This window comes from Aquarana catesbeiana, linkage group LG04, assembly GCF_042186555.1.
Source record: "Aquarana catesbeiana isolate 2022-GZ linkage group LG04, ASM4218655v1, whole genome shotgun sequence".
Classification (NCBI taxonomy): domain Eukaryota; kingdom Metazoa; phylum Chordata; class Amphibia; order Anura; family Ranidae; genus Aquarana; species Aquarana catesbeiana.
In genome coordinates, this window is record NC_133327.1 from 202,002,086 (window position 1) to 202,028,300 (window position 26,215).

General features: G+C 41.2%; 1 protein-coding gene and 1 non-coding gene across 2 annotated transcripts in view; both read right to left on the minus strand.

Moving 5' to 3' along the window:
* Positions 1–796: 796 nt before the first annotated feature.
* The window catches only part of KPNA4 (karyopherin subunit alpha 4), a 56,436-nt gene continuing 31,017 nt past the window's right edge, over positions 797–26,215 (minus strand). Inside the window, exons 8-17 of the mRNA XM_073626115.1 lie at positions 22,597–22,683; positions 19,309–19,478; positions 18,777–18,821; positions 8,565–8,696; positions 8,337–8,465; positions 6,056–6,160; positions 5,854–5,925; positions 4,946–5,108; positions 3,869–3,960; positions 797–2,757 (exon numbers count right to left, since the gene is read on the minus strand). Coding sequence (XP_073482216.1) covers positions 2,659–2,757; positions 3,869–3,960; positions 4,946–5,108; positions 5,854–5,925; positions 6,056–6,160; positions 8,337–8,465; positions 8,565–8,696; positions 18,777–18,821; positions 19,309–19,478; positions 22,597–22,683 — 1,094 coding nt within the window. The 3' untranslated portion in view covers positions 797–2,658. The remainder of the gene's footprint in view (positions 2,758–3,868; positions 3,961–4,945; positions 5,109–5,853; positions 5,926–6,055; positions 6,161–8,336; positions 8,466–8,564; positions 8,697–18,776; positions 18,822–19,308; positions 19,479–22,596; positions 22,684–26,215) is intronic.
* On the minus strand, positions 18,899–19,247 carry LOC141141646 (small Cajal body-specific RNA 7). Its single transcript, XR_012244186.1, has one exon.

Consider the following 26,215-nt stretch of genomic DNA (forward strand, 5'->3'; position numbering starts at 1 on the left):
TGCACATTGAGAGGTGTGCAGTGAAAAATCAGAAAAAGCTATTTTAGTACAGGAAAGGGGCCTGTACACATGTGGAAGGCAAGGCCAGAGTTCAGTTCTAAATGCATAAAAAAAAAAAAAAAAAGTTATAGCTGCCATTTTAATGGCTGGGCTTATTAACCTAGCCTGATCGGCCTCAATATGTTGTTCACTTGTAGCTAGTACACCGTTCAAGAAATCAGAGAATGTCTTTTAGTGCATCACAGAATCCCTTTAAAAGTGTTGCACATTGTCACTGAATTAGCAGATTTGTAATTTGTGCAACATGCTAGCTGCTAAACAAGTTAGCAGTGGCTGCCCATAGTATATTAGAACTGGCATTGCCTAGGATTTCCTTAAGGGCAATTTTGGTGTCCATTTTTGTTTGCATTTTCATTCTTTTCCCTGAGAGTCAATTCTCTGGTCCATTTTGTTTCCTTATAGAAACATGTAACCAAGACACAAAGCTGAAATCATCCCATAACATAATGGAAATCATGTTTGTTGACAGGGTCCATCAGGTAATGAAGCAGGACTACATGGTATTAAATATTTAAATTGTAAGCTCCATGGAGCAGGGCCCTCCTATTCCTTCTGTATTGAACAGTGTTGAAATTGTACAGCGCTGAGCAAACGGTTGGTGCTTTGTAAATCATGTATAATAATGTGTAGGTTTTCAGTTAAGGTATGCAAAATTCATACTTTAAATATATAGATTTAATGTCTATACATTAAGGTGGTCTAATATGAGAGGAAGAAAATAAAATTAGGACAAAGCTTGTCGTAAGGATTACTCTTTATTTCCCCATGACAGCCTAGCTTGTCTTCTACATTTTACAAGCTTTTTTGAATCTAGTTTTAAACTTTAACCATGTTTCAGATGACAAGGAATGCTGCAAAAATATTCTAATCCAACAAAGTTTATAATCACAAAATAATCTGTATCCATTCTACAGTGTTTCAGAATCACCAGTTAACTTTAAACACAAAAGTAGATAATGATGCTCATGGTGGCTAACTCAGTATGTTTTATCATAGCAACTTGTTGTTCATGCAACACTTGTGCTCAAGGGGAAGGCACAGCAATTCCTACAATGAGCCACCTTATAAAGAGTTCAGCTAGTTATACAAATACATTTATGTTGCTTTTAATTTAGTGTGCATTACCTCTGAAAGAGGCAGTCTGCCAATTTAAAAAAAAAAAAATAATAAAAAAAATAAAGACACTTGCATCTGTACAGCCAATGCAAGTTTTAAAAGATACAAAGTTTATCTCTTTAAAGTGGCTCAAAATAGATTGTTCATGGCTGCCTACATCTAAAAGATAAAACAAATTCTAAAACAGACTGCCTAGGCAGAGCAAAGGTGGTGAAACCATGAACCAGTTTATACAGATAATCACACCTCCTAATAGTCTGAATGTAGCAGTACATATGCACCAAATACCATTGTGGGTTTCCATATCATTTTCATAGAAAACAAACGCCTGAAAACAAATAGGGTTGTAATACAGCACAGCTTCTACCACAACTGAAACAATTTGTACAGGACTGAACAAAATGGATCTAGAAATAAACTATGCTGTCCATTTCCACATGCAAATAGATCAATGTTATATTTCAAAATGAAAGGATTGCTTCGCTTAAACCACTCGTTACGTTGCTCTACACGTTCACGTACGGTAACGCTTGTACTGCAGGGGGGGGTGGGAGGTGGTAAAAAAAAAAAAAAATTTCAAAGGGATAATCCTGTTCTTTGAAAATTCCTGTACACAAATCAGCTTTTATGATATGGAACAGACTGCATAACAACCATTTTATCTGGTGCAAATGCACAGGGTTGCCTTCTTCCAACTCTGATGTATAAGCAACTTAAAAAAAATTACAAGCCATACAAGTTAGAAACTAAAATGAAAGGAAAGACTGAGGCAAAGTAAAAAGAAAGCACACAGGCTGTAGGAGTAAACCAAAATCTGCTGCTATACCGGTCTTTGTTTTCATGTCCAGTGTAAGGTAACACTTATGAACTTATTGTGATTTTCTAGGTTTAGTATCATCCCCCTGAAGGCGATTCAAGCTTGCATGCGTCCACATACAGCACCACACCCATACTCTCGTACACACGCCACTCCTGGACTGGGAGTCTGCTTCATGAGTGAATAGCCTCACGTTCGTAAGATGAGCCTGGCTCCACAACACTGTGTCCAGACATTCATTCAATGCTGTCCATTCATACGGAGCTTCTTAGCAAGGCCTGGGCTTATTCTCCTTGGACTTACGTGGGCATCCTACCCATAGGTTTCTTGTTATGCTTACAAGGCTTGATGATGAGTGTACTGCATTTTCCTCATTTGCTCTGTAAGATCAATGATCTATTTCAGGCACTGAAGATCTTTGACCTGTAGCCCTTTTCCTCTGCACAACCTATATAAGCATTCGGTGTGAAGTTTTCATTACATTTGCCATTCATTCTCACTCGCACCCACTCGCCATCTTGACATCATTTGGTCTTTACGGTCATCCAAATGAAGTCTGCACATTTCTGTCTCCGATTTAATGCAGCAGCAGATCCCATGAGCCAAGCTTGATGGATCAAACCAGTTTTCAGTGCTGCACTGTACCTAACTTCCAACAAATCTTCCTAGAAATGAAACCCTTCTGCTGGTACGTTGGCAGACGAATTGAAATTGAATGTTCCACCTTGTATTGTTTCTGGAACAAGGCTAGAATCTTCATCAATCTGCCAAAAAAGGAAGGAAAAACAAAAAAACAAAAACAATTAAGCCAAATAAAATTCAAAAAAAAAAAAAAAAAAAAAAAAAAAAAAAATGTATGGACGCACTACTACAGGGTTACAAGCAGCTAGTGAGATCCTTCTGAGAATAGCCTATTACAAATACACCAATCCTCAAGCCAGAGGACTTCTGTCTGATGTAATTTTATTAGGATGTTTAAAGATTATTATCCCAGATAAACTTTTCACAATACTGGCATAAACCTTGCAAGCTTGCTCTGCTCAAACAGCTTCCTCCCCAGCAAGTCTATGCAAGCCAGTTCTCCTCTTTACCTGCTACAACCAGGTGGCAGAGATAATACTAGATGATGCTTTTAGGATTTAACAAGCCTACAAAGGGGACCCTCAGCCTGAAAGCAGTCACTTTACATCTTCCCTAACCATTGCAGCTGCTCCAGACCACCACAAGCAGGAGCTACAGTTAAGAACAAACTGCTAATCTATCCCTTTACAAAGTTTGACTCGGTTTTATTTCTCCTAGTAGTGGCTGGGGGCAGGCATGAAAGAAAAGATGTAAGCAGAGGCTCCAGTGTCTTAAACACCTATCAGTAAACAAGTAACCCAGCAACTGACTTAAAAGGAGTTGTAAACCTACGTGTTTTTTCACCTTAATGCATCCTATGCCTCTATGGACGCCAAATGCTGGACTCGGGAGTGCGCCTGCAAGGTAACCCCCCCTGGGAGAGCGCTTCTCTTAGGGGGTTATCTGATGTGGGGAGGAGCCACAAGAGCCACTGAGGGACCCCAGAAGAGCAGGTTCAGGGCCACTCTGTGCAAAACGAGCTGCACAGTGGAGGAAAGTATGATACGTTTGTTATTTTTTTTTTTTTTTTTTTTTTTAAACAAACCCTTACAATCACATTAAACAGGCCGCGGTGACAAGTACTGAAACTGCAAAGTGAAACAATACCTAAAATACTTTCCATGATCAAAGAAATCACTGCTTCACAACCCTGCAGAAGTTGTTAACATTACCATATACCTAGAAATCAAGAGACATGGTCTTTATTTCTAGAGCTTGTCTGGACAAATTTAGCAACACAAGCATTGGACTTACGTCTGATGAGAAAAACTGGTCAATTATTTCAAAAGCCAGTTTGTAGATATCTTCATTTTCATGGCTTTGCAGCTGTTCAATCTTCTCCAAACCTGTTTTAAAGGGTAGGGTGAAATTTTATATAAAACTTTTTTTTCCCAAAAGACGAAACAAACCCACGGAAACCCCCCCAACATGAGCTATATGACTGGGCGCCCATTTATATTACAAATAAAAATTAACACCACAAAAACGACTTGGCCCTGGCAAGTTTTGCCACCATAGGAAGATAATGGCTCAGAATTTAGTGATTTATTTACTATGTAATGATAACTGAAGAACTATGCATCTGGCATAGAGCCTCTTCTCCATTCTATGCATTGTTAATACCTTCTACATTCAAGCAAATATAGAAAAACATTAAAGAGGAGGTCCAGCCTGGATGAAAAAAAAAAAAAAATTAAAAGTCAGAAGCTACAAATTACTGTAGCTACCCACTCTTAATATTAAAAAGGCACTTACTTGTCCAGGGAGCCTGTGATGTCGGCTTCCCAGCCGATCTTCGGATCGACTCCCGGGTGCTGCCACCACCATTCCTGGTAGGGGAGCCAGGCAGTGAAGCCTTTCAGCTTCACTGCTGGTTCCCTACTGCGCATGCACGCTTTCTAATTGGCCCCGTGGCGGGAGAAGGAGCAGGGGGGCCGAACTCCTGGGAGAATGGGCTGTGGTTCAATTAAAGGGATGGGTTATAGTTAGACTTCAGGGACAGGTTTCTGCAGAGCCATTTAAACTTGTTTTGGATGCTTAAAGCTCCTCGACAAAACCTGATGGTGCTAACCTCCTGGCGCTAAGGCCCATTATATAAAAAGGCAATGGTATATAAAAGGGGTTTAAGTGAACCTGTATTCCTCTAAACTCCTAAACATGAATGTCTTGGCTAAAAGCAGACAGTTATTACCTATAACCATCACTTCATTACTGGAGTCTGTCATTCCCCATCCAATGAAAATGCCTCAGGTGGAAAATAAGGAAAGGGAGTAGGCAAGGCAAATGTAAGAATGGGGATAAACGCAAAGCTGGTCTGCATGTATAACATACCTCCACACTCCTCAATAAGGTTGGCTATGGTCTCAGCCTCATCATCGGCCATTTTCAATATGTTGCTTAACCCGTCCAACACTACTTGTATGACCTGGGCATCTTTTACAGTCAACAGATTGCAGAAAGGAGGAATTACATTCTGCTGGATAAGATAAGCCACCTACAAGCAGAAAACCATCACAATTTAAAAATCACAAATCTCATCCAGCTGACTGAAAAGTCATAACGCATCAGCTGATTTAGCTACATTAACTTACCTTTTACACAGTACATTTTACACTGTAATGACTACACTTTCCTTCCTGTTGTCCTTTGACTATAGTCATTTGCTATAGTGACAACAAAGCAAACACATTCAGACAGATTCTTGAAAGCTTCAAGAAAAATCATACAAAAAAATAAAAAATAAAAAAACCCCAAGCTTCAAGTTCTGATTACATAAGATTTAATTGACAAACTCCTGAAAATACCTATGGTCTCCACTTCTCCCTTCTGACATCCTTGAAATCAATTCTTTGCCCTAGCAATCACAGAAGCAAGGACCAGGGATGCTTCATCACCTGGCTCCTGTCCTTCTGCTACAGCCACTCTGTAACCCTTACAGTGGAAAGAGAGACGCTGAAGGGGACTCTGATTAAAGGGGAGACTATCATTTTTACATAAAGATTCAAGTAAAAATTTTAGATCTAAACACATACAGAGTAGCGCGTGTACTGAAAAGTTTGGAGACCCCTGATCTAATCAATTCACAGCACACTCTACCAGCAGCTGTGTCTGATATGGAAATGGTGCATACATTATTATACAGGATTTATATAGTGCCAACAGTCTATTTTATATAAAATTCAGTCACCGGAGATATCTTTTGAAATCAGAAAACGAAAGGAAGGGGAGAAGTTACTCACTTGATCTTTCCTTCCACTGATCGTTAAATTGCTTATTGCCCATGCAGCCTCTTTCTGAGTTCCAAAATCACCCTGTGCAGAAGGAAATGCAAAACACAATATTTAAGATATACTTCATGTTAGAGCTACAAAAAAAAAAAAAAAAAAAAAAAAAAAAAAAAAAAAAAACACAAACACCAACAAAAATCACATTCAACTTCACCTTATCCAATAAGTGTATGATCATTGGCACAAGGTTAGCATCAATAACAGCTTGAACTTGTTGTTGGTTTCCTGCAGTGATGTTGGACAAAAACCAGACTGCCTCCTGCAATATATACATACTGCATATCAAATCATACCTAAATCACAAAATGCAACCATAATATGTCAATATGAGACAAAGTCACAATAACCTGTTAAAGCGGATTTCTACCCACTTTTACAAGGTGGTCTTAAACCAAAGACCACCCCTCGTACTTGGATATCTAGTGTGCAAATCGGCCTCGGGGGGCCGACATCGCGGGCTCCCTGGACAGGTAAGTGTCCTTATTAAAAGTCAGCAGCTACGGTACTTGTAGCTGACAAAAAAAAAAAAAATGAACCGCGTCTGTTTTCTAAGTGACTGGGTTTATCCAGTGTGAAAAAAATGCCAGTCACCTCACAGTGTGAACACGCTCTAAAATTTTAGTATTCATATTCTGGAAGGCAACAGTCATCTGTAGGCAAAAATCAACAATTAAAAAGTCCCTGAATAGTCAAACTTACAGGACAATGTGCTGAATACTTACAGTGGCTTGCGAAAGTATTCGCCCCCCTTGAACTTTTCAACCTTTTGCCACATTTCAGGCTTCAAACATAAAGATATAAAATTTTTATTTTTTGTGAAGAATCACCAACAAGTGGGACACAATTGTGAAGTAGAACGAAATCTTTTGGATTTTTGAAACTTTTTTAACTAATAAAAAAATGAAAAGTGGGGCGTGCAAAATTATTCGGCCCCCTTGCGTTAATACTTTTTAGAGCCACCTTTTGCTGCGATTACAGCTGCAAGTTGCTTGGGGTATGTCTCCATCAGTTTTGCACATCGAGAGACTGAAATTCTTGCCCATTCTTCCTTGCAAACCAGCTCGAGCTCAGTGAGGTTGGATGGAGAGCGTTTGTGAACAGCAGTTTTCAGCTCTTTCCACAGATTCTCGATTGGATTCAGGTCTGGACTTTGACATTCTAACACCTGGATACGTTTATTTGTATGTTTGGGATCATTGTCTTGTTGGAAGATAAATCTCCGTCCCAGTTTCAGGTCTTTTGCAGACTCCAACAGGTTTTCATCCAGAATGCTCCTGTATTTGGCTGCATCCATCTTCCCCTCAATTTTAATCATCTTCCCTGTCCCTGCTGAAGAAAAGCAGGCCCAAACCATGATGCTGCCACCACCATGTTTGACAGTGGGGATGGTGTGTTGATTGTGATGAGCTGTGTTGCTTTTACGCCAAACATATCGTTTTGCATTGTGGTCAAAAAGTTCAATTTTGGTTTCATCGGACCAGAGCACCTTCTTCCACATGTTTGGTATGTCTCCCAGGTGGCTTGTGGCAAACTTTAGACGAGACTTTTTATGGATATCTTTGAGAAATGGCTTTCTTCTTGCTACTCTTCCATAAAGGCCAGATTTGTGCAGTGTACGACTGATTGTTGTCCTATGGACAGACTCTCCCACCTCAGCTGTAGTTCTCTGCAGTTCATCCAGAGTGATCATGGGCCTCTTGGCTGCATCTCTGATCAGTCTTCTCCTTGTCTGAGCTGAAAGTTTAGAGGGACAGCCAGGTCTTGGTAGATTTGCAGTGGTCTGATACTCCTTCCATTTCAAAATGATCGCTTGCACAGTGCTCCTTGGGATGTTTAAAGCTTGGGAAATCTTTTTGTATCCAAATCCGGCTTTAAACTTCTCCACAACAGTATTATGGACCTGCCTGGTGTGTTCCTTGGTCTTCATGATGCTCTCTGCGCTTTCAACAGAACCCTGAGACTATCACAGAGCAGGTGCATTTATACAGAGACTTGATTACACACAGGTGGATTCTATTTATCACATCAGTCATTTAGGACAACATTGGATCATTCAGAGATCCTCGCTGAACTTCTGGAGTGAGTTTTCTGCACTGAAAGTAAAGGGGCCGAATAATTTTGCACGCACCACTTTTCAGTTTAATTGCTAAAAAAATTGCTAATATAAAATATCCAAAAGATTTAGTTCCACTTCACAATTGTGTTCCACTTGTTGGTGATTCTTCACAAAAAATTAAAATTTTATATCTTTAGGTTTGAAGCCTGAAATGTGGCAAAAGGTTGAAAAGTTCAAGGGGGCCGAATACTTTCGCAAGCCACTGTAAAACATGATATTAAAAGACAGTCTGTGTTCAAGGCCTTTCCAAATAAATTAAAATGTACTCTTAATTGATGCTTATAAGTAAACACATGTACAGAAAGTGAGAAGTGCTTACCTTGTTAATCTTTTCCTTTACATGAGTAAGCAAGGCTGGGAAGTGTGACAGAGCATCACAGTTCAGAACAACTTGTGTCTGTTCATCTGTACCAGTGACAATGTTACCTACAGCTCTTAAAGCAGCAGTCTGGAAGAGGAATACAAAGCAAAAACTTACTCAGCATTGCTAGAAAATACTGAAATAATTTAATAGAAATGTGTTGTGCATAATCTTTGTAAGGCTCACCTGCACTTTCACCTCTGGGTTACTTAGAAGAGGAACCAAGTTTGTCACGATTCCAGAGTCTATAACCATCTGTATTTGTTCATTACCAGCATCCGTTAAATAGGAAAGAGCCCAAACTGTGTCTACCAAAATCTAGGCATAAACCAAGTTAAATTTTGTTAAAAATGTTTAGCCAATTATTAGAATTTGTTCAATACAAAAAGAATGTTGTACTGTGCAGTAAAATCCTTCTCTTAAGAGTTCACTGATGACACAGAAAATGATACTGTCAGGTTATATTGCCATCTACAGGAGGAGGAGGATTGGACACTAGCAAACAAATTTGGCAGGCCAGCCCAGAGTAACTCCTCCTCCTCCCCCCATCATGCAATACCAAAAGCATGATTATAAAACAGAGGTGCACTCCTGGAAAAGGACACAGGAAGCAAGTCAGAAAATTGAAAAGGTGACAGAGGTGAGCAACAGCCAACAAAATGCAAAAAATAAAAAAGTCTGCCTGGAAGAACCAAACTCCCAAAGCTGGCATCAGAAATTAAGTCAGAAAATTAAGTTAAGTTATGCTGGCCACTTTTCCAGGTATGCCTATGTAAAACATAAAAATAAGCATCTAATCTTTGTAAAATCCAATACACTGGGGGGCATTTTCAGGGGCACACTAAATTTTGTAGCAAATTATAAATCTAGAATAGGGGTAGGCAACCTTAAAGAGGTGGAGATCTACCTGAACAACATGGGAGAAGACAAAGATCACCGGGCAGTGTCAACTCCTCACACCTGATTTAACCACTTACCCACTGGGCACTTAAACCCCCTTCCTAACCAGACCAATTTTCAGCTTTCAGTGCTCTCACATGTTGAATGACAATTAGTCATATAACACTGTACATACATTTTTGTCCTTTTTCCCCACACAAATAGAGCTTTCTTTTGGTAGTATTTAATCACTCAATTTTTTTTTTTTTTTTTTTTTTTTTTGCAGTATAAATGAAAAAAAGATGAAAAATTCTAAGAAAAAACAAAAAAACTTGTTATTAAATTTTGCAAATTAGTTATTTTTCTTCCTAAATTTTGGCCAAAATGTATACTACTACATATCTTTGGTAAAAAAAAAAAAAATAACCCAAAGTGCATATTACTTTGTCTTTGTGAAAGTTATATAGAGTCTACAAGCTATGGTGCAAATTACTGAAAATTGATCACGCTATGTACTGACGGCCTCATTTCTTGAGACACTAACAAGGAAAGTACAAAATAAAAAATAAATCCAATTTGACTACCTATTACACTTTTGTGAGGCACTGTAGTAGCGCTGATGGGCACTGTAGTGGCGTGGATATGGGATGGGTGAGCCAAGGATAGGGGATGGATGGGTATGGCTGAGCATGAACGAGGATGACTGAGCAGCCCACAGCACTGCTGCAACCGATCTCTCCCCTCTCCTTGTACCGATTGGCCAGGCATGTGCCAGCTTGTTTAGAAGTGAACGCTCCGCATTTTTACAGAGCGATCACGTGGTAAATGGGCGCCGTTTACCGTGATCTGTGATGCGCCGGGTCAGGTCACGGATATTCCAGGGGGTGCGCGATTCTGAGAAGACGTCAGTACGCCCTCCCAGAGTTATAGAACTGCGCTGTAGCCGTCTTTTGGCTATGGCGCGGTTGTTAAGTGGTTAAACCTCTAATTGCAGTACTACCACGTAGCAATTGCATGGCAATCAAGGGGTTTAAATCAGGTGGTAAGGAGGCAACATATAGCTTCCTCACCACCCGTCAAACACTCGGATTGCTTTTCAGGGGAGCAGAAGTGCCTGCCGCAGTGCAGTGCATTAGCAAATTTCTTGGGTTAGCTGTGCTTTGCCATAGACTTCTATTATAGCCTGCAGGTGTGGTGTGCTTTCTGAAAGCGCATCAAAACTTCTGCACCAGTTTTGGTGTGCTTTCAAAAGGTGCACCAAACCTGCAGGATATACAGTAATAGAAGTCTATGGCTAAGCACAGCAAACCAACAGTAAAGCTGCAGGTAGCTGTGGGCAAACTGCAGTGCATCAGTATGAAAGCAGCCCTATACTATTATGCCCAGTGTATCGCTTCACACTGACCTGAAGATCTTCTCTTCACTGCTGCTGACACCACTCTGGAGACCGATAGCCGAGATAAGAGGTGGAGTGCAGTTGGTATCACTCCGCATGGGATAGGAGCTAGCACTACAGAGAAAGCATCAGCTTATGCGGCTCTTGCTCCAACTTTATAAGTAGTCCCTTTGCATTGCACTGTTTGATGCTCTGGAATGACGGGGCAGCAAGCTCAGATCGTGATCTACCAGTCATCTGCCTGCGATCTAATGGTTCCTGACCCCCGATCTAGAATGTATGTTTCTTGCTACAGAACATTTTGTTTATCAAGTTATGTTAAAGTTCCACCCACTTCCGCCACCAGCAGAAGTGATTGAGTGGCTAATTAGCCACTCAGATCACTTCTGCAAAAAAGACCATCACCCTCTGAAAAGATCAATACTGGGATGATGCCTGTAGGTGCAGGCATCACCCCAGTATAACCACTGAAACCCAAGGACGTCCATATACGTACCTTGGTTGTCAAGTGATGACAAAAGTCAGCATCTTCGGAAAGAAGTGGCTGTGAAAAATTCACAACCATAACATCCAGGTAATGCAGGAAACAGGAATGGAAAAAGGACAAAGTCCTGGTTATGTTGAAAGGCTTTTGAAGCTACCTTTGTTAAGAATGAAGTTTTGAGCCTCAACACCTTGTTACCATGCAAGAACAGTAAACGTTTGTTGCAGGATAAGGCTGCTACAAACTTCAAACTGTGAAGCTACAATTAGCCACAGGACTCCTGCAGAAGTGAAGAGCCGGGTGATGTGAACCCTGTTCTAAAGAGTCAGGAGTGGCGACTTTGAAGTTTCTCCTGGGGCAGAAAAACTCTGGCACCAAAATCAGATACTCCAAGCGATGTGTTTCAGCATTCATCCAAATCCATGCAAGATCTGGATGGTCAGGGCTATACTGCTGCTACAACCTATGCCAAAATGTTTCCATAGCAAGAGGCCATCTAGACATCCAACAATGGGATAGCCCAGAGAGCAGAGTAGCACTAGTACTAAAGCACCTCAATGAACACTCAAAGTGCAGAAAACAGGCTTAAATGGCAGGGACACAAACTAGAGTTTAGAAGACCCATCGCAAAGTGAACACACAAACAAAACTGCTGATGCGCTGAAAAAATGGGGACGTGTTTATTCGTATCCTTGATGGTCACTGAGTGTCCTTGATGAAATTTGTGGATTCCATACAGAAATTCTGGGCTCGAATAAAGGTATTTAGGACCTGGAGATCCAAGATGGAGTGGGTACCTCCTCTTGGCTTTAAAACTGAACGGGTTGGAGTAGAACCCCCCTGAAACTATTCTGCCACAGGGACAGAGGCAATGTCGACTGTTCCAAAAGACTTGCTAAGGTACATGAAGATCAGCCAATCTGTACAGTGACACAGGAAAGTTGAAAGTAATGACCCTGGGAGAGGCTTGGGAGTTAAACTGTAGCTTGTAGCGTCCCTGAAAACAACCTTCTGTATCCAAGGATTGAAGATGCAGGCTGTGCAAGTGTCTGTAAAAGGCACACTTGAAATCTGAGAGTGTGGAGTAACAAAGGGGACATTTGCTGGGACCCAGCAAGGGGTGAGCCTTTCCAGACTTAGCCCCTTTTACACAAAGGTTCTGGATCAGGTCCGCCTGTCAGTTTTAGGCAGACTTGATCAGATGAACCATTCACCCCTATGAACCGACGGGTGTAAAAAACACAGACAGCGGAGTCCGTTCCCTCCTGGCCACTCATAGAGCAGAGCGGCCTCTGTCCGTTTCCACTCTGCATAAACTGAGCGGACATGGAGGGCTCATTGCCTGCTCTGCACTGATCAGCAGACAGTTCCCTTGCTGATCTCAACAGAGTCCGCCCCATGTGAAAAGACTTAGGCTTTTTTGGCTGACAACAAGAGCTCTTGGCAGTGCCACCTGTGGCATCCTTGATGAGGGCATTCCAGACAGCCCCAAAGAGGCATTGTCCCTCAAAAGCCAAGCTGGTTAGCCTTTTAGATGCAGGCTTTGCAGTCTAACACTTTAGGCCAAAGATTCCTCATGTTGATCAAGAAGTTTATTCAAGACTTAAAATGGTAGACCAACAATCCCTCCACAATATAGCTGAAAGCCACAGGCATTGGTTCTAAAGTTTTATGATGAGGTATAAACTGCCAAAGTGATTTGATTACTTCTAATAGTCCTGGACCAGTCAATCAGGGTTTGACAAATCAAAGGTTACAGCTAGGGCTGGTTGTAGAGCAGGACCGGTCAGAGAGAACAATTTAAGACATTCATCTGCTTATCGGTGGGATCCCTAATGACAAGTGCATTCTCCACTGGGATGGTAGATGCTTCGTTAATATTTTACAATTTTAACAACGTTCATGTCAAATTTGTACAGGACTGATAAGGGATTAGAAGGTACAAATACCTTGCCAGTATGTTTCCAGTGTTTATAAAGGAAGACCAACAGCAGCAGGTACACTGGAAAGGTCTAGGCAGTTTTAAAGAATCCCCAATTCGGAATAGCACTGATGGAAGCAACAGGCTAATTCATACTTTTTAAAGTGGTGCATACCCCGATTAATAAGAGCTGAAACCGTCTCAGTTTGGGAGTGATGTCAGGGCAAGTCCTCAAGATACACTCAAACTCTACAGCCAGAAGCACCTAGACAGCCAGAGGTGACCAAGTCACTGTAGGTGGGCAGTAGGAACAGACTAAGGTTCAGAGAGCACTGTGGCTCTTGTAGGCCAGGGCAGCAGAGTATGTGCTTAATCATAATGCGACTTCACCCAGCAGATGACAGTGCTCAATCTCTCAGTATTAACCCATCTGTGGTCAACTGAAGAGAGCAGAAAATTTAATCCACTAAAACGCTGTACCAGTACCAGCCTGGTAAGCGCCACAAAGACCCAGTGCATAAAAGTCACATTCCAGGACAGCCCCCCCAACATCCAGTCTAGAAGGGTCTGGGTACAGCACTCCAAAGCTCAGCTAAGAAAAATCTGGATAACTGGCATGTAGAGAGCAGCCTAGGTAGCAACATATAAGAAATCTTGCATGGGGGGAAAGACACACACACACACACACGTAAAGCGAATAGGGAAAGGAGTTTTGAGCCTTTCCGTGTATTTCCATGCAGTCAGGTTCGCAGACAGCAACTACGAAACCTAGTTAGTAATTTACAACATTGCTATACCATGCATAGTAAAGAGCATGATACTAAATATGAGCAATATGCAAGGACAATCTGATAACAACTCACACCCTACATAACTCACACATACATACATCTCTTCATACAATTTATACCTATGGACATCTAGGGTCTATGATCTAGATGTCTATAGGACATAGACATCTATAGGTCTATAGATGTCCTATAGACATCTAGATCTTAGACCCTTGTATTTTCTAGGATTTATCACAATGCCAAAATGCATATACCTATGACCTTTCTCCCCTCTGAATGCTGGTACAGCAGCTATGTCAGTGTTTGGAAAGGAACTGGGTAAATAATGAACTTAACTATTTTACGAATGACAGTTCTGCCCAAATGTTTGAAGTCTGACTCCACTCAAGCACCATATGGCACACTTTTACACTGAGGCGCTGGGGTGTCAGCGGTAAAGCGGTGCTATTTTTAGCGGCAATTCTCGGCCGCTAGCAGGACACTTTTAACCCCCCCCCACTAGCGGCTGAAAAGAGGTTAAAGGCGCCCGCTGCCCATTGATTTCAATAGGCAGGGGCGCTTTAGGAGTGGTGTATACATCACTCCTAAAGCACCTCAAAGATGCTGCTTGCAGGACTTTTTTTGCCAGCACACCACTCCAACATGAAAGCCCGAGGACTTTCACACTGGAGTGACAGGAGAGGCACTTTACAGGCGCTATTTTTAACGCCATATCGCCTGTAAAGCGCCTCAGTGTGAAAGTAGTTTAACAGAAAGTTCATATTGACTTGCTATAGCTGTTCTGTTAGAATGGCTGCGTAAATGAGACCTACTGACATTTTAACATATACTGTAGAACTGAACTTAAACATACCAAGTCAGGTATAAGGGTTAGAGTGATAGCAAAACATGATACCACATATACAGGCCATATTCCTGCCAATTACCCCGCAAATGTGCTGCAAGGTACATATAACATGAATGAGCGGTCTGCATCTGCAGAAAAACGTTACCCGTTACACCACCAGACATACAAGCTTATACTACTGTATAAAGCATAGACCCTAGGAAAGATTATAGTGACCACACAACCCCATGTACAGGGCCCAGTGTTGTAATCGATATAGCTTTACATATTCAACTATAATGTTAAGACCTCCACCGGAGGAAGAACACCAAAAACACAACATATGATGAGGAAACCCAAGTTACTTTACATGTTATATACTTGAAAAAAATATTTTTCTACTTCCATTCACCTCCAATAGTAGATAACTGGAACCATGTCCTCAAACCTTTTACCACTATATACCTTTTTGGATGATCTGTATACCACGGTCAGAGAGTATAACAAGCATGCCAAGCTGCATATACAGACTGATTTTACTGTTGTAGGTTTAGTAACGCTTTAATACTACAAATTTAATCAATGTAAATACACAATGATTGCAGTACACCTAAATTGATTTATATAGCCCACACTAAGGTGGGAGACAGACAAAGCCTCCCAAGTTCATAACAAGTCCAATTCTAGCGATAAATGAAAGCTGCTGACGCCTTTGTAAGAGTTGGCAATCAATCAGCAGGCCAACAACTGCAGGCATTAACAAGCAATCATTAAACACAGGTTTGTCTATGCAACACTTGCATGGACGTTAAGCCCAGGAGCCTGTTAATTAAATGTTGCAGGATCCGCCTTTAGGCCGGGTTCACACTGGTCCGACAAACGCTCTGACATTGGGAGCTCATGTTGCATGACGTGTGAAAATCAATGTTTCCCTATGGGAGCCGTCTTAACTGGTCCGACACAAGTCGGTCCGACTTTGAAAATGCTTCCTGTACTACTTTGGTCCTACTTTGATCCTACTTCAGTCCATTGACTATCATTGAAGTAGGATCATAGTCGGATCCTTGTCCTAACCATCCGACTTTGGCATCTGACATTGTGTTATTTCCTTCCCCCTGCTGTAGCCCCTCCCATTGTGTGTTAGTTTTGATTGGTCAAAGGACAAGTGTACTATCTGAAAAGTCGGATCAAAGTAGTATCCTGTTCATGAAAGTCAGATAGATGTAGAACCAATGGAGGATAAATGTAGGACTGATGTCGCAGAGCAAAGTAGGATGAAAGTCCTACTACTGTTGTGTAGTATAGTGTGAACCCAGCCTCAATGTTTCTAGTTCAGCCTAGGGGTGGGTTATTGCCAAAAGGAAAGTACAGAAAGTCCTGATTAAATCACAGCAGACCCCACTAGGCCATCACCTCCCCTTGCTGGAAAGAAGGAGAGTGTAATTGATGGTAAACATGGAGTAAGCAGACCCCCAGTAGCCCTGCACAAGCACAAGTATAACCTAAATGTAGGAAGGAGTTAACAGGTTGCAGCTTCTGCTGATCTCCGACTCCTGCCAGCACTCTGCTCTGCAGGTTGACAAGCATTGGGGCCTCTGCATCCAAAATTACTACACTAATGGTGGACAGGAACACAAATCACATTTACCCTGTGCTTGTAGGAGGCATGCAAACACCCACAGCAACCAATACCCTTCTCAAAGAGGACCTCCTAAGGGTAACCCCACACACTGCCTCCCCGGAGTACAGGTATGGTAGGAAGGCGAGCTATAGGAAAAAAAAAAAAAAAACTCCAAACATCCTACCTTGGAGCCATCTGCAAGATTCATAGCAGGTGTCATGGCAGGAACAGACCACATGGTGTAGCTTTGCTGACCAGATTTAAGGCCCGTCCACACGATACGAAAGTTGGAACTAAAATTTCAGCCGAACGATCTGCCGATTTTCCGACCGTTAGTATGGTGCTTTCGACAGTTGATTCCAACATACCAAAAGCTGGATGTGCAGACTAAATTTTTTGTCGTACATGAACGCAACGTCTGATTTTTGTTTAATCAGTACGGTTTTCATATGGAAAAAAAAAAAAATCCTAAGAGCAAGACTGCGCATGCTCAGAAATGAAAGAATACAAAGAATACATACAAAACTGTTTAACGCATTACGTTACTGCTGAAGTTGAATTCTGTCGTACAAGAATTTTCATCTGGTGGGTAACATCACTTTTGACATGACACTAGCATGCAACAAAAAAAACAGATGAACGGTCGTCCGAAAATCTGATAGTGTGTACAAGGATTAAGTCTTCTGTAATACTCCTAGGAAGATCCAGGTCCACCTACTGCTCCATCCCTCACCTGTTTGCGCTCCCTCCCTGGCGTTTGTGGATGATGGCACCAGGGTAAAAAAAAATGCATAGAACCACCATATAGCTGTCCATTCAGGGGGACCTGCAGCTTTGCAGGCTGCATTCTGTCCTGGCCTAGGCACCATAGTTCACCTTCCTCAGCAGACATGCTCCCCTCCCATCTGGTAGTAGTCAGAGACCCCGAATGCCTCTACTTAAGACTCAGCAATGCAGTTCTCTTTCCAAAAAATAGGGGAAGCCAGTGGCCATAATCCATCCATATCAAGCAGCAGCAAACATGAGGAGCTCAGCCAGCAACCGAGAAACATGGAGCTTGATTAAAATGTGAGTTAGGCCTGGTTCACGCCTATGCAGGCTGCATATTCCAGGTGCACTATGCGTTTTTCAATACAGGTTTTTGATCTATTGATGTCTATAGAAACAAACCAGAAAAAAGTAAATGGCCCTTTCCATAAAATGCACAGATGTGAACGTGACCCATAGGAAACCATGTTAAAATAGATTGTAGTGTTTTTGCAAAACTAAAAAACGCACTAAAAAAAATGCATAGGTGTGAACTAGGCCTAAGTGAGGGCTCCATTATAGCCTCGGCGCCCAAGGGGATAGCGGCTTCTTCTCTGGCGGAGAAGGAACCTTGTGGAAAACCAAGAAGGTAATGGGAATGTCCCACGGCTAGTATACTTACAAAAGTAGCCTAAAAAACCCCAGATATGCGACCCCTCCAAGAAGGCCCCTGCAACTAGCACGAAGGCTTGAGGGAAACAAACCATTTAGATGTTCATGCTAGGCCGGAGAAAACACAAATACCAAGGACACTAGGTGACCGCTTTTTATTTGATTGTGGATGATGGGTTTCTGGTTTTAGGTGGGTGGAACCACTCATGTGCTGTCCTGGAAGATGAAATGGGAAAAAAAAAAAAAAAAAATGTCCATCCTCCAAGACGCTAACAAAAACAAACATACTGGGAGTAGAAGGTATTATTCTGGGCTCACCTATAAATTTTTGTTTTGCAGTGTTCAATCCTCCAGTAGGCAGCAGTATAGGACATCCCATGCCCATCAATGGGCAAGAATGAAAAATGTGTTTTAGCATCTGCAGTTCATTCTAGGTGAATGTGGTTCAAGTTCGTTCTGCTATATGGGATGCCCTGAATCCCTGGGAAATCCAATACGCAAATACTATCCCAACTGCGGGAATAACAGCCAGGTCCCATTCCCTCTTAAAACGTATTTCCACTTTTGCAGCCAAAACTACTTTATATTTGTTACATCTTCATAGCACAACCTAAAAATATTTAAAGAATGTCAACCCAGAATTTCCCAATATATGCCTGCTGTACCATGCACTTGTATGAAAAAGTATCCTGTGCTCTTTATATTGCTTTAAGTGAAATCCCTGGCGTTCTTGCCAGTCCCTCTGATTTCTTAATAAAAACTGACCACACTAAACATTTACTTGCTCTAGGCCAAAAAAAAAAAAAAATTATACTAGACCACTTTATACTAATGAATATACATTTTTTTATTTAATTACAGAATAGCACTCTACCATGTGTGCTTTGGTCTCCTTACCCATTCTGAAGCCGATGAGCATTATGCGCATGCCAGTAATTTGCTGCCCTTAAGTTCTAATCATATTTATTATTTATGTGCAAACTGGTGAGAGTTATGCAATAGTCACCAAGGAGCATCTAGGAGGGGATATAGATATATCTAACGCTTATTCAGATACTTACATTGACATCTGTGTGGTGGATAAGGACACACAGCGCAGGGAGAATCTATAAGATACAGGATTACGAAATATAATTATTCAAGAATTAAAAATGCATTTCAACATAGATAGGGGTGGTGCCCTTTGGTCAGATCACAGATACACATTGTAAAGCATATCTGTTAGAGATTTAGGGTTTAAAGGTCATCAAGGAGACCCAACAAAGGGCCATAATCACAGGAATTGCTGCATGAAAGCCCCTTAGTTTGCAACAGTCCTCAGATGCACTCCGAAATCAGCAATGTAATTTCAGAGTCCCCCTGTATAACCCAACACACACATCCAAACACTCACACTTAATATCAATACAAACATTTTTATATGTAAATAAATTAAACGTATAGACTACAAACATCTAACTTTTTTTTTCATATGTATATAATACTAATGACTCATTCTCACAACACCCAATACCTCCATGTCATCATTTCCAAGAGCAAAACGTTCCCAAAAAATATATATTATTTGCCATGCATTCTTAACTGTTGTATTACCTCCTGTATGGTTTCCATAGGTGGAGGAGGATCTTTATGGCGACACAGATTTACCATTACCCAGGTGACATTTCTCAAGAAAGTAATAGGAATAGTGGGACTGATGAAAGACAGCAAAGGCTTGACCACTCCAAGGCTGATAACATAATCCCGACACTGAGGCCCATCACCTGTTCACCGTGACAAGAAATGAAAGTAGTTGTGAACATGCAAATGTTAGACACTTTTTAATACAGTTAAAACTATGCAGGCACCAAAGCTGCTTTTTGCTTAGTTTAAAAAAAAGGCTTTTAAAAAGAAGAAGCGTTATGTGATCATGCTTCTCTTTTTCTTGATAGTGTGCGTGTGTGTGTGTGGGGGGGGGTTACAGGACACTGTGCCTGTATTCCATAGTCTGTTAATTCTGAGGCAAGTTGCTAGCTGTGCTTGAGCAGGGGGCATGTTCAAGAGGCAGATTGATTGGGAGGGTGTGTGCACCAGAGGCAGGATATAATCAGCCAGCATGTCCCAGACTAAACTACCCAATTCGGACATGCTGTGTGTCTGCACAGTGTCCTGTAAATGGCCAAAGGATGCAAACTGACCATGCAAAGCACAGATTGGCTTCTGTGCTTTGTGTGGCTTGTTTAGATCAAGGAGGAAAGGCGACTTGCAGGATTAAACACATACTTCAGATGAAGACTACGATTTATAAAATATAAATGAAAAAATATATTATGCTACGCTCTCTCCTGATGTTCTTCCCAACGCTGATTTTAAAGTACCAACATTGCAGTATTAAAACTAAAAAAATATATAGAATGTGATAACACAAGAATATAGCAAACAAATGTATATAAAGTCCTTCGTGATAATATAAATCAGTGATGTGCATCTAATTCCACAGACAAAAAAAGAATATAAAACAAACTCTTAGAGAATATATAAATGGTGCCACAAACTTGAATCATAAAGTGCTATAGTGCAAAAAATAGCGACGTCTTGATCAAACGAGGGTCAAAAAGATATATAGTCCTTGTTACATATATAATGGCAATGTCATAAAAACTATGTGTTGCGGTGTCCGCACTCAGGTGCTCCCCCCACCCTCAGGCAATGGCCGCTCACCTCAGAGCGTCTGACCTAAAGTCCAGTCAACCACACATGTGAATCACCTTAGGGATTCTAAGTTAGCTGTATGGTCCCAAACCGCTCACTGGTGCTGTGTTCCTCATGCAAACATTAAAAAGAAACTCCATAGCGTGATTTTGTTTTAACACAATTTATTATACAAACAAAAAGCCCCAGTACAAGGTACTCACATGGGTTAGGTGCACCACTCTATAATGTGCTTAAAACGTTGGGTTTTGGTTGAGGTCGAATGTGTGTCCTCTGAGGCAGACCAGCTGCCTCCTACACCATCCTATCCCCTCCCCTACACGTGACGATACAAGGGAAATCTTGTATTTTCCTCAGGGGGATTTCGTATCATCCCCCTGATGGATGATATGCCCCTTACCCTGATTGCTCTGTCAAAATCGATGGCACAACTATAAGCCCATCCCCACATGCCAAGGTTCTATGTGTAGTCCTGGACTCTGAACTCTCCTTTAAGCACCACGTCCAATAACTGTCCAAATCCTGCCGCCTCAACCTCTGCAACATCTCTAAAATACGCCCCTTTCTAACTAATGACACAACAAAGCTCTTAATTCACTTGCTGGTCATTTCTCGCCTCGACTACTGCAACTCCCTTCTCATTGGCTTACCTCTACATAGTCTATCACCTCTTCAATCCATCATGAATGCTGCTGGCAGATTCAGCCACCTTACCAATCGCTCTGTCTCTGCTACCCCTCTGTCAATCCTTCCACTGGCTTCTGCTCGGCCAAAGAATTAAATACTAACATCTACGTACAAAGCCATCCACAACTTAGCCCCCAGCTACATCAATAGCCTAGTCTCTAAACCTACTCGTTCTCTTCGTTCCTCTCAAGACCTCCTGCTCTCTACTCCCTCGTCACCTTCTCCCATGCTCGCCTCCAGGAATTTTCCAAAGACTCTCCAATCCTATGGAATGCCCTACCCCAATCTATCCGCTTATCTCCTACTTTATTAGCTTATAGACGATCCCTGAAAACCTTCTCTTCAGAGAAGCCTATCCTACCCACACCTAACAACTGTTTTTTTCATTTTCTCCATCAGCTCACCCCCCACAGTTATTACCTATTGTTTCCACTTGACCCTCCCTTCTAGATTGTAAGCTCTAACGAGCAGGACCTTCTGATCCCTCCTGTATTGATAGTGTACTGTCTGCCCTCATGTTGTAAAGCGCTGCGCAAACTGTTGGCGCTATATAAATCCTGTATAAATAATAATAATTTGACCCTCGTTTTATCAAGATGTCACTATTTTTTGCACTATAGCACTTTGATTCACGTTTGTGGCACCATTTATATATTCTCTAAAGCAGGCCATACACGGTCGAAATTCGAACAAATTTTCTTTTCAAAATCAGAAAGTTCGTTTTTTTGTGATCCGATGCTACAGAAAAGAATTTTCTTGGCCGGGAATCTTTGCTCTCCCTAAATTTTCTTTTCTTATTACATTTCTCGCACGATTCTCTCATCATTGATTAGAAAATCGTTCGTTTTCTAAAAATTTCCAACATGTCCGATTCCTCAGATTTGATTGCCGCACAAAAATTGGCTGTTGTTGCAGTCCACTAATGGTGCGAAACTCATACGAAAATTCGTTCATACGATTTTCAAAAGAAAATTCTTACGAAATTCGAACCGTGTATGGCTGGCATTAGAGTTTGTTTTATATCTTATTTTGTCTGTAGAATGTGATGTACATCACTGATTATCACAGCAACAAAGGACTTTATATACATTTTTTTGCTATATATTATATTTTCTTGTTATTTTATTACATTCTATATATTTTTTATTTTTAATACTGCAATGTTGGTACTTTAAAATTCAGTGTTGGGCAGAATATCAGGAGACAGCGCAGCATAGTATTTTTTAATTTATATGGTCTTCGCACGGCTTTATGAGACGTGATTAGTGCTAGCAGCTGTCGATTATCACTACCCACCAAATAAATGTTATTTATCATTAGGTAGCTCACAAGATCCTCATAGTTTGTTTTAACAATTTATAAAATAAACACACACACACATATTTTTTTAACAGACAACATTTAAGGCCAACTGGATTATTAGATCTTCAGACAAAGGAGTAAAACAATTCAACAGGAAAGAGTAGATCAAGCTACAAAAAAGGCAGAAATACAAAAACTTACCAATTATATTTCCCAGTGCCCACACAGCTTGCTCACATACATTCTGATGGGGAGAATGCAGAAGCCTCAAGAAAAGAGGAACAGCATCTAAAAAGATAAAATCAAACCCAATGTGTTAAATGCAGGGGCACAAAACATCCATTATCATTGGTCAATACCTGTAGTAAAATTGTGACTGACATTTATATATTTGATTCATAATATGTTCCAACACGAGTCAAAAACTAAATACACATGAAAACAATACAACTAAAATATATCTAAAGCCACATTTTTTCCCCCTGAATTTTGAATGGATTAGAAAATAGTTGAAACCTTAGTCAGGTTATTTGCCATCTGTTTCCCATTACTTCCTGAAAAAAAGGCAGAGGAAATCTCTCCAAAACCAGGGACCATCCCATCAGATGTCCCTGAAATAAGTGTCCCCAACTTAAAAACTCCTCTATTCCTGCTCCAGTAACACTAAGGACACAGACTGCAATAAACCCAAAAGCAGTTCTAACACTTATATCTCCTCCAAAACAAAAAGATAGCTTTAGACAAAATGTTATTAAAACGAAGGGCTCATTCACACTATTCTATTGCCTTAAACAACCGTTTACATGCATTGGTGGAATGCTGTCCTAATAATTTTGACTGGTGCTCTATTGCACCTTGCCAACAGGGGATCAGTGCGCTGCCAGAAATGCTATATGCACTATTTTTTTGGTACATTAAGCAGGCCATCAAAATAAAGGGGCTACTTTAATGCAAGCATGTTAAAGTGTGTGTGTGGCAGCAGTGAGAATGGCCCCAAAATTATTTTGCAGAATGTAGTTTTAACACCAGTCTACCTAACCTTTTTGAATAGAATGAAGCATTTGTCACATCAAAATCCTGCACCAAGATGCTTCTGGGGTGAATGCTGGCTACACTTTTCCATATTTGGTCACTTTAATACACGGAGCCATTTGTCTTGTTAATAAAAGAAGAAGGCTGGTTGTAAATCGCAGATGGAGGTGAAAAAAAAAAAAAAAAATAGAACCTGTAAGGCAATGGCATAATGTGCTAGTATGCATAGTACACTAGCACAGTATGAAATGCTTGCCTTGGAACAAAGCCCTCAAGCACTGTACCGCCACCGCTGAGAGGGCTGACATCTTTCCCTGGGGTCTTGCTTCCAGGTTTGCGAGCTCCGGCTGGCTATATGACTGGCCGGAGCCACAATGACATCACCCCCGAACATGCGCATGGGAGCACTTGGTTCCGGCACAAAGCTCTGAAGGTCCGGCTGCATTCAGGGTGAATATCTCCTAAACTGTGCATGTTTAGGAGATTTTCATTTTATCTGTAGGCCATTATAGGCTTACCTGTAGGTAAAAATAACCAAGCAGAGTTTACTACCGCTTTAATTTAACCGCAGCTTTTCAACAGCACTACTTCAACTTGTTAACAGGATTCCTCAATCAAGAACTAAATATAGGCGAGCAGAATGTAATTTTTAAATTCAATGGTCACAAACCTTTGAAAATGTTCCATGATGCCAATATTTGTCCACATAAACTGATTTTACCTGTGTGCATCATGATGCAACTTCAAAAAGGAGAAAAAAAAAACTAACCACCTGTGTGGCTGACATTTGTAGTAAAAGAGAAAACATTGACCACAAAATATGTCTGACACTTCCAAGAGTATAGGATTCCTTTTGTGCCACCGCAGAGTGATTCATCTTGAAGGTCCCCACACCTAGGCCTACTGTGTGCTGCTGTGCAGCTTTAAATGCGTGTCAATACTTTATGTTGTGTTTTTATGTAAAAAAAGAAAATTATAAAAGTATTTGCTGGTAATTTGGAATGCTTCAGTTAAATTAAATTACACATGCATTTTACCAAATTACTATTTCTATGGGTTCATAAAACTCTCGGATGGATGCACCGCCACCTTCGGTAAGGAAATCAGGAAGTGAAGCCCTGCGGCTTCACAGCCTGGTTCCCTACTGCTCATGAGTCGCGCTGCGCGATCCCACAGGTCCCTGCTGTCTTCTGGGACCTGTGTGGGGTTGGGGGACAGAGGAGGCGCTGGATATCTATGCCCGGAAGTGGGAGCAAATACCTGGATTATACAGATTTCTGCTCCCCCTCCCCCCTGAAAAGGTGCCAAATGTGACACCGGGGGGGGGGGCGGGGTTCCGAAAATCGGAAGTTCCATTTTTGGGTGGAACTCAAAAAAAAACAAGGATCTAAATTTTTCATCTCAAGTCCCCATGTTTTGCAATAGTAAAGTTGTTGTAAACCCAAACCAAATAAAATATTATATTGCAGCTCACTAATCATTAGATGTGGTGGCTGCATTTGTTTTCTTTTAAAGCCCCCCCCCCACTGTTTTCATCCTATCAGTTTTATATACACTAATAAACTGAACTGGCACTCAAGCTAACACTTTAGTCTACATTCATCACATGGCAGTAAACATGTTACTCATCTTATTACACTTTTTCCTAGAAAACATTCCTGCGTATTGATCAGTAAATACTTGTAAAAATAGGATTTTTTTTTATAACAGCTTACCTGTAAAAATCCTTTTCTTTCGATGGACATCACGGGACACAGAGCCTCAATAATTACTGATGGATTATATAGGTATCACTAGGTGATTGGACATTGGCACACCCTACCAGGAAGTTCAACCCCCTATATAATCCCTCCCCCTTGCAGGGAAACCTCAGTCCAGCAATATAGTGTATTAGAAGAGGGGCGGGACCTCTGTGTCCCGTGATGTCCATCGAAAGAAAAGGATTTTACAGGTAAGCTGTTATAAAAAAAAAATCCTATTTTCTTTCTCGAACATCACAGGACACAGAGCCTCGGTAATTACTGATGGGATGTCCCAGAGCAATGCTATCTGAGGGGGGGGGGGGGGGGACCACAACCAAGTAGGGTGCAATCAGACCTGAGGACCCTGTACTGCTGCCTGCAGCATACTACGCCCAAAGGCGATATCCTCATGCCTTCTCACATCCATCTGATAGAATCTGGTGAATGTATGGACTGAAGACCAGGTTGCGGACTTGCAGATCTGAGCCAGAGAGGCCCGGTGATGCACTGCCCAAGAGGCACCAATAGCCCTTGTGGAATGTGCCCTGATCTGAAACTGAGGAATCTTCTGTTTCAAACCGTAAGCTTGAATAATCAATTGTCGAATCCATTTAGAAATGGTAGCTTTTGACGCTGCCTGTCCTCTGAGACCCTCTGGCAGCACGAACAAAACATCCATTTTGCGAATCTGAGCCGTTGCTTCCAGATAGGCCTTAACTGCTCTTACTACATCCAAAGAATGTAGTGATCTTTCTTCCGGAAAACAGGGATCTGGAAAAAAGGAAGGTAGAACAATGTCTTGGTTTAAATGAAAATCTGAAACCACCTTCGGTAAAAAAACTAGGATGAGGGCGCAGTACCACCCTATCCTTGTGTACAATCAAATAAGGCTCTTTACAGGAAAGAGCTGCTAATTCTGATACTCTTCTAGCAGAAGAGATGGCTACCAGAAAAATCAACTTCCTTGTCAGCAAGACCAAAGGAATATGACGTATTGGTTCAAAGGGCTGCTTCTGTAAATCAGACAGAACCAAGTTTAAGTGCCA